This window comes from Zonotrichia albicollis, chromosome Z (assembly GCF_047830755.1).
Source record: "Zonotrichia albicollis isolate bZonAlb1 chromosome Z, bZonAlb1.hap1, whole genome shotgun sequence".
Classification (NCBI taxonomy): domain Eukaryota; kingdom Metazoa; phylum Chordata; class Aves; order Passeriformes; family Passerellidae; genus Zonotrichia; species Zonotrichia albicollis.
This window is the reverse complement of record NC_133860.1, coordinates 71008890-71017356: the sequence shown is the minus strand read 5'-3', so window position 1 is coordinate 71017356 and position 8467 is coordinate 71008890. Positions and strand designations below refer to the sequence as shown.

The 8467-nt window shown below is 54.0% G+C and overlaps 1 protein-coding gene across 1 annotated transcript; it reads left to right on the top strand.

Moving 5' to 3' along the window:
• The first annotated feature begins 3404 nt into the window (after positions 1-3404).
• On the top strand, positions 3405-7771 carry LOC141727261 (serine/threonine-protein kinase PAK 3-like). Its single transcript, XM_074533621.1, has 9 exons — positions 3405-3648; positions 4328-4391; positions 5020-5068; positions 5377-5489; positions 5748-5865; positions 6622-6721; positions 7001-7197; positions 7295-7450; positions 7670-7771. Exons 1-9 carry the CDS (start codon positions 3405-3407, stop codon positions 7769-7771), a joined length of 1143 nt encoding a protein of 380 aa, XP_074389722.1.
• Positions 7772-8467: the final 696 nt, after the last annotated feature.

Genomic DNA, 8467 nt, shown 5'->3' with positions numbered 1-8467 from the left:
AAGCTTTTATTTTATTCTGTGTGTTCTCCGGCTTATATAGTCTTAAAAAAAGCGTGATCTCAATTCATTCACTACATCACAATAACTTATTATATCCATTGGTGCAAAGAAATTAACGTCACCAGAATGAGCAAAAGTTTTACAGAAATTTAATAAGGCAGGTATACACATCTACTTAGGCACCTAGTCTAGCTTACAAAAATTCTCCTGTATCTTTTCTAATGGGTTTCCATGCTGGCAGCCTTGTCTTCTTCCTTGCTATGGATACCCTTGGAAATCATCATTATATCTTCTATTAACTCAGCTTTGCTTGCAGGCCAGCTTTCAAGCCCCTCCATAGGTCAGCATGCACCTGCATGCTCAAGAAGCAACTGCAGCCTATAATAGTCCTGGAAATTTGTTCTCTTTGCCTCTTTTGCCCCCTAAATGTCATTGAAGAAGTTAGGATGCTTTTCAGAACCAGCTAGGATGCCACCTAGAAGAAGCAGACTTGCTTTCAGTCAAAGCTTTTGAGACCAAAAGTCATGTTTGCTTGGGTTCCTTGGGTGCCACTTGGCTTGGTGCATTTTCTGAGTTCCCGTGCCTTCCCCAGGCAGCCTTGAGCACTGCCTTATGGGCTGGCCGGACATTTTCTGCTGCTTTATGAGTGAGGAGAGCATCCCAGGCTTTTTTTTCGCATCAGCTGGACAGAGGGTTGGCTTGCTGAGCACAAGAGAGCCGCAGAGCAGCTGCTATTGTGAGCTCAAGGCAGTGGTGCCACGTCACAGTGCTGCCAGCACAGCGTTGTCCCGGTGCGCGCGAGGCCTGGTCGTCCAGAGCAGCTCTTCCGCTCGCTCCCTGCAGGAGGATCCTCGTGCCCAAGGAGTTCTCAGCAGACGGCCTGCACCCCGAGAGGAATCTTGCTTTTCCCTTGGGTGGCATTCAGCGTGCAAACCCACACAGCGCTGCCAAAATGATGGGGCAAGTCTGTGCCGCGGTTTGCACCGTCTTTTCCGTCGTCTATTCTGGCTACTACCTGACCCAGCTGACTCGTAAGTAAAGGTTTCTCCTGGGACTGGCATCACCCGGCTTCTGCTTCGCTCTGCTCTTTATGCTGCACCAGTGACCCAGTTTCTTTGGGAACAAAATGGCCATGAAGATGCCACCGCTTTGCTCAATGTCCTGCCAGCGGCATCAGCTAAAAAGGGGGCATCTGTACTGAGTGCCGGGTGCAGAGCATTTGCAGTGCAACCTGCAGCGGTTGCCTTCCCTCCCCGGGAGACTGCGTGGCAGCGGAGTCTGTCATTTCCTCAGCTTGCTGCTTCAAGCAAGACAAGATGCAAATTGCAGACTCTAGGAGAGATCCGCAGAAGTACTTCTGCCAACACAGTGGTTCTCTGCAGGAGTGAAGGAAAGCGCCTTTCGCTCCAAATTCTGCCCCTTAGAGGCCTTGGCTGCGGGACTTGACCCTTTGATGGTGTGCCCAGACTGCCATTCCCTTGGCAATGCAGCAGAAACTCCAATGCAGGGAGGGTTTGCTGCTGAGCGCAGCAGCTGTTCCCGGGCTGCTTCAGCAGGGAGCTGCCACAGCGAATGGGGCCCTTGGTGGAAGCTTTGCTGGGCTATCATCTTCAGCCAACGGATGGGAATTAGGGCATGCCATTTAAAAGAATTGATATCTAAGATGCAGGAAAGAGAAGAGGAAAATGCTGCTTGAGCTGTTGGGCACAACAGAAGCGCAAACTTTTGAAGAGCAGCGGGCATTTCCACCACCGTCTTTCTATTTCTCTCTTGGCAAAAGAGGCCCAAATGTAGCCAGAGCCTACTATAGCGTCCTTGTTGCTCTCTTGCTAGCTGTGGGAAAGAGCTGTTGCTCCTGGAGGCACGTTGGCAAAGGGAAATGCTCTGTGTGTGGACTGCCTTGTGCTGGGAGAGTCGCCAGCACAAGCACTTTTCTAAGGGCCTCTGGTTCCTTTTCCCTTGCTCGCTGCAGGTCACCTGACACGCGGATGGAGACAAGCCTGTCCTTTGGTGAGTGGCAAAGGAAGCTGTGATGTTGCTGGCGTGTGACAATTAAGCAGCAATTCTGCCAGCTTGGCCGCTTGCACTTGAGTGGGGAGTGCCAGTGTGGGAGGCTGAAAGAAAGGCCAACTGCCCGGTGGCATCAGCAGTAGCAAAGGGAGCAAATCAGCACTCGATTGCTGATTTTCCAGCCAAGAGCCTTTCAGGAGATGAAAGGCAGATGGGACGGCTCCAAGGCGTCTTGCTGCTTGTAGCCAGCAGGGAAGCTCAAATGCACAGCAAGATGGAGGAGCACCTCATTCAACCATCTTCCATGCGTTTTTGTGACTCAGACTCCCGCGTGTATCAAAGTCTATGATTTCCCCTACTTCTGGGTCCTTTCCCAGCTCAGTAGAAAGCAGCTCCTAAGGAATTGGCTTTTGCCCTTCTCTCTCACTTCTGTCTGTCTGCAGGGCTCAACAGCAGGGTCAGCAGCTCCTCTGGCTGCCTCTGTCATCGAGGAAGAAGATGAAGAGGAGCAAAGGAACACCAAGCCTCAAGCTGCTGTCCCTCCACAGCCTGAACTTGCAGAGCCGGTAAGAGGCAGCTGAGCTTGGCACTGCCTTTGGGGCAGGGCCAGGCTTCCCCTTTTGGAGCAGCCCTTGTTGCTCGTGGCTGAAGATGCTGGCAGCTCTGTGCCTGCCATGACATAGTGCTGCTTCAGGCAAGCCGGGGAGCCCTGGCCAGTGCCTTCTGATGTTTGACATTTAAGCTGGCATGCTGAGAGGGCCCAAGAATGTCTCTTGGCATCAGACAAGAGGCAGCATTCCACGATTCCCAGCACAGGAGCCATCCCCTTGTGCCCATTGTCAGCACAGGCTGCCTGTGGTCAGCGGACAGAGCGGCCCAAAGACGCAGTTGACAGCCTTGCAGGGGATCTGGGAGACCCTGGCCCCTGGAAGGGACCTGCCCGCTCCATGGACTAATTAGCTTCAGGCTGGGCTTCACTTCCAGCCGCTCAGAGCAGAGTTTGGAGAGGAGAATCCTCAGCAGCCCTGCATTGTAAAGGGCGGGGGGGTCTGGGCGGGGCTGGATGGGAGTTCCAAAGGGCTCCTCCCTAAAGGCTGCCATAGAGAGGGGAAATCCGGGAAACAGATCAGAGAAGGGACACGCCCCGGGCTTCTGAGTAGATGGTTGCATGCCAGCTCCAGGGGTGTTTTCATTGGCCAGGAGAAGACAGGAGGAGGAAAGCAACAAGGCTCTGGGCCATGCTCTGGTCTCTTTCTGGATCTTGGCAGCCCCAGCGATACCTTGATGCCAGTGTCTAGCAGAAAAGCTGAAAACGTGGAGCATGGAAGTGGCCAAGAGGGGCTGGATCCAAGCAGCCTTTGCACTTTTCCCAAATCTGCTGCTGAGAAGGGGACATGGCTGACAGCATCTTCCGAAGGCCTTGCTTTTGCCGTGCGCTCTGCGGGGCATCTGTGCCAGCCACCCTTGTGACGGGCAACCCTTTCTTGTCCCAGCTCCAGACCGGCTCTGCCATTGAACCTGGTGCCGCTGGACCAGCATGGCCTGCAGCAGCCAGCTCGCCCCCCGCTGCCGGCACTTCCTGCAGCAGCGCAGCCCAGCCGCCCGAGATGAGGGAGGAGCAGGGCCTGAAGACACTGAGTACGTCCGCTGCATTTCTTGTCTGCCAGAGCAGCGTGTTGTGTGCGTGTGTGGGTGTAGGCTGCGCCAGAGGTTGGCCCTCGGTCTCAGAGGCACTTAGGCCTCTGTGCAGAAGCTGTTGTTGTGCTCTGAGGCAGCGCGGCAGCGCTCAGGGAGTCCCTGCTGCCTGTGAGAGCGGCTGGGCCTGCCTTGGCTCTGCCTGGGCTGCCTTCTGTGCCAAAGAGAAAAGCGGAGCTTGTTTCTGCTTGAGCAGAAGGCTGGCACCTAGCAAGTGACTAGGCCCCAGGGAGCTCTCTGGCCCCAGCTCTTTTATGGCTCTCCTTCTTACTCCCCCTCTGGCTCAGACACTTTGGGACCCGCGCTGGCCCTGCCAGTGATGGTGGGTGTGAGTGCAGAGGCTGCAAAGGCTCTTGCTTACCTCTTAGGGGCCCTTTCTTAAGGGTTCGCCATTTTTGCTTATGGCATGCGTTTCTGTGCTTGAAAGAAATAAAGGCCTTCTTGGAAAGGCCACCTGATGAAAGGTGGAGAAGATGGCCCTCCCACTTGTTGCTCTCAGCAGCTGGAAGCCAAGGGACCGCAAAGGGCCCACAGCTGCGGGCAGTGGGGCTGCCTCTGGGACGGTCTGGGCAGTGGCGTCTCTGTGTGCGAGTGAGCGCCCTGCACTGCTTTTGTCTTTCAGGGAGCCTTGTGAGTCTGGGCCAGCCAATGAGCAAATACACGGGACTTGAAGAACTCGGACGAGGGTAAGCGTGACATCAGCTGATTTTACAAAAGTGTGAGCCAGGTCTTTGGCCAGTGCAATATCAAGCATGAAGTTAGGCAAGCTCCAAGCGTGGTCAGACTCTGGCTTTACCTCCTGTCACCTGCCAGGACTGTTCGGTCACAGCAATCCCAACGCCTCATCAACAACAAGTTGTTGCTGGCAGTGTTTTGCTTGAAGCAATGAGGAGCAGGAGCTGGGAAACCTTCTGCCCCTGCAGCTTTCTGGCCTGAAAGAGCACCTTGCCGTCCAAGAAATGTCAGATTCTCAAAGATGGTGTTGTGTCCTCAATTGTTCTCACATTTTTGCCACACACATGCATGCACTGGCACAAGGAGAGCGTTCTCCTTAGGTTCGGAAATGACCTGGCTGGGCATGTGCCTTGGAGATTTCCAGTGGTCCTTGGTCTTCATGCTGCACCTTAGTGTTCCATTGGACAGCCTGCCCCGCAAGGCAGAGGGCTCACGGGCTGACGTGCTGTTGGCCGGAGAGACGTCGCAGCCAGGCATTTCCTAAGGAAGGGGTCCAGGCAGCCTGGGCAGATGTGCGGCCTGGGCTTGCTTTCACTGCCAAGGGATAAAGGGCTCTTTCTGCTGCTGTTTGCTTTCTAGGGGGTTTGGAGCTGTTTATAAAGCCCTTGACACCAGCAGCGGACAACAGGTAAAGTGCTAGCAGCTCCATGCCATTTTGCACCTCTGGAGCGCTTTCCCCGCTGCTGTGAGCTCTGCCTGGAGGTTTGGGTGGCTGCTCCATGTCTGCTTCAGAGGCTGTTCCTCTGAAGTACAGTCTAGGCTCAGGGTGTAGAATGCTTTTGGGATGGCTTTTGCTGCTTCTGCTAAGCTCTGCTGTCTCTTGACAAGGCACTTTGGCCCAGCCCGCTGCCTCATTGCAGCAGCACTGGCTGCGTGCTCCTTGTGATCTCCAGCAGGCTGCGTCTTCTCAAGGGAACGGTGGCCAATGTCTTTCAGGTGGCAATCAAGATCATGTCACTCAAGGAGGAGATGTCCGAGGAGCTGGCTGCCAACGAAATCCTGGCCATGAGGGACAACAGGAATCCCAATATTGTTACCTACTTAGACAGGTTGGCATATTCTGGTGTCAATGTAGCTTTAGCTTGTGCAAGCCAGAAGAGACAATGCCCTTTGGTCACTGGCAGAGAACGGAGCTGGTGAAGATTTCTCTGCTGGTCTCCAGAGCGTGGCAGGAGGTGGAGCTGGTGTTCAATGATCTCTTGTGGCACACGTAGCTCGGAGAGCAGTTGCAAAATGCTGGCTCAGGCCCTGGGTGACTGAGGCTGTGCCTATTGCTGTCTCTCCATGCGGTGGTTTTCTTCTTCCAGCTACCTGGTGGATGCGGAGCTCTGGTTGGCCATGGAGTTCATGGACGGCGGCACCTTGTTTGATGTGCTCAGGGCAGTGTACCTGGAGGAAGGACAGATAGGCGCTGTCTGTCGGGAGGTGAGGGATCCCGCTGCTGCTTCCCCAGGCCTGCCCAGGATGCTGCTTGTCTCCTGGAGGTTAAGGAGAGCCGAGATTTCTTGTTCTCAGCTTTCCTTCGCTGCTGCTGCTGCAGTCACGCCACACAGCAGAAGAAAGAGCATGGGAAGTCAAGTGCCTGCCAATCTCAATGCACGCCTTAGGCTCTGTTCTCGCACTCTTCCATGCTGTCTGTGCTCTGGCGCTGGTGCTCACTCCCTGGCTTGGTTTCACTTGCTTCCTCTTCTCACTTTTGCCTGGGAATGTTTGCCTGGAGCCTGTCTTTGTGCCCTACATTGCTTGCCACTGGAAGGCAGGATGCAGGTGGCAGAATTTCAAGCGAAGGGCATAGAGCTGTCCTCAGCTTCAAAGGATAGCATTGCAGCCCGGATGGCTGTTCACATTCTGGAACAGCTCCAAGGTGCTGCTTCCTCCTCTGCTGCCACTAGGCGTCCCCAAAAATCTTTGCTGTGCCGCCTCCCAGCCAAAGGTGACGCGCTTCCCACCGAAGGCCAATGGAACTTTTGGAGGCCGAGATGCCTTCGCTTGGAAATCTAGAAAAAACTACCAAGAGAGTTGAAGCAGCAAGCTCTTCTTTGTGCCAGCACCGTGATGCTGCGCCCTAGCTCACAATTCCCTGAGAAAGCTGTCAATCCCGCTGAGCTCTTTCCTTGCTGGTGGGATGAAATCAGATCCTGCACGTCACATTGACTTTCCCTCCCTCCTTTTCTCTTCCAGTGCCTGCAAGGACTGCATTTCCTTCATTCCCGCCAAGTCATCCACAGAGACATCAAAAGCGGCAACGTTCTTGTGGGCATGGATGGATCTGTCAAGTTGGGTGGGTATCCCTGCTGGGCTGCAGCATTTCCAGCATATGTGTGGGGTGGCATTTTGGTGGCTGCCACTTGGCCAGAAGCGCCGCTTGGCCAGTGCGTGAATCGTCAGGGTGCCTTTCAAGTGGCCGATGCCTTATTTGCCTGGCTGCAGCCACGTGGAAGGAGAGCTCAGCTGCCTTTTCAGCTAGATTCAGCATGGCCGTGTCAGGCTGGCGTGGGCAGTCCTTTTGGCTGCTTTGCCAGTGGTAGCTGGCTTTGACAGGCTTTGTTCTTGTCCTCAGGTGACTTTGGCCTCTGTGCTCAGCTCAGCCCTGGGCACAGCAAGCGCAGCTCCAGCGTCGGCACTCCCAGCTGGATGGCGCCGGAGGTGGTGAGAGGAGAAGCCTACGGCCCCAAAGTGGACATCTGGTCTCTGGGGATCATGGGGCTGGAAATGGTGGAAGGGGAAGCTCCTTACCAGCGGGAAGCCCGTCTCAGGGTAAGGCGCAGCTTAGCGAGAGGGCTGTGTGTGGAGAGAGCTGTGTGTGGCTAGCAAAGGAGCAGGTGGAGTGTCCTCTTGCATCCATGTGCTGTAGGTTTTTGAACTGATTGAAAGCAACGGGCCCCCAAAACTGCAGAACCCCAGGCACCACTCGGCTCTCCTGCATGACTTCCTCCGCTGCTGCCTGCAGGCAGACGAGGACAGGCGCTGGTCTGCCAAGGAACTCCTGCAGGTAAGAAAAAGCAAAGGGGCAAAAAGCCCTGTCTGCTGAGGACACCTGCAGGGAGGGATGAGGAGGAGTGTGGGCCACGTGGCTGAGACAGCTGCCAGGACAGGAAGGCGCAGGGGGACCTGCTGCCCTCAGTGCTCTTTCTGTGTCTTCCTGGTAGCCAAGGAATCCTGCTTGAGCCCGTGAGGATGTCATCCTGAAAATAAGGCTTCCTATCTTTGTTCTTTTTCCTCCGGGCAGCATCCGTTTGTCACCTCGGGCGATCCTGCCTCCAGCCTGGCTGCTCTCATCATCTCAGCCAAGCAAGTGCAGGAAGGCAAGAGAGGAGAAGCCTGCGCCTGAGGAGGTCCTTGTGCCCCGCCAGCTGAGAGGAGGGAAACGGGATGGGTCATCTTTAGGCAGAGTTTCAGCCATCCCCTGAGTTTGAAGAGGAGCTGTGCTGTACATAGGAAATGTAATGGTTCTATAATTTGCTCCGTTTAGGTGTTAGGGTAGGTTAGGGTATGTTAGGTTAAGTTAGGTTAGGTTTGGTTAGGTTAGGTTAGGTTAGGTTAGGTTAGGTTAAGTTAGGTTAGGTTAGGTGTCTGTTAGGTTCAATTTAAAGCTCTGTTGTTTTTGTTTCTGAAAAAGATGTAAGTTTTCAAAAAATTAGGAAATATAGGGATTAACTTTTAAGAACTTTAGAATGTAGATAGCTTAGGTAATAGAGGATTGTTTAGCTTAGAAGAGAGTGTTGTTAATTTAGGGAAGATCTGAGGTATCTTTTAAGTTGAAATGAAAGAATTGTCATAATAAGAACTAAGCTGTGAGAGGAAAAGCTGGGCTGCAGCAGAGCTGGACCCTGCAGGCACTGCAAGCTGTTGGCCTGAACAGGCCACCTGCGGGACAGAACGATGAAGATTGAGAAGTAGAGAGGGGATACTTTGTTTCATCCCGAGTGACAATAAAAGTCTAAACGATCCAGAGTGTTGTAAGACTCTCTTCCTTGCCATGCTGTAGCTAAGGGGACAGTCCCTTTCAGAGGTAGGCAGCTTTGCT

What these genes read in the sequence shown, in the direction of transcription:
- LOC141727261 (XM_074533621.1), top strand. Translation starts at nt 3,405, where the DNA reads ATGGCTGACAGCATCTTCCGAAGGCCTTGCTTTTGCCGTGCGCTCTGC. An exon ending in CTTGAAGAACTCGGACGAGG is followed by an intron (nt 4,392 to 5,019) that starts GTAAGCGTGACA and finishes TTTGCTTTCTAG; the next exon opens with GGGGTTTGGAGCTGTTTATA. An exon ending in AGGTAAGAAAAAGCAAAGGG is followed by an intron (nt 7,451 to 7,669) that starts GCAAAAAGCCCT and finishes TCCTCCGGGCAG; the next exon opens with CATCCGTTTGTCACCTCGGG.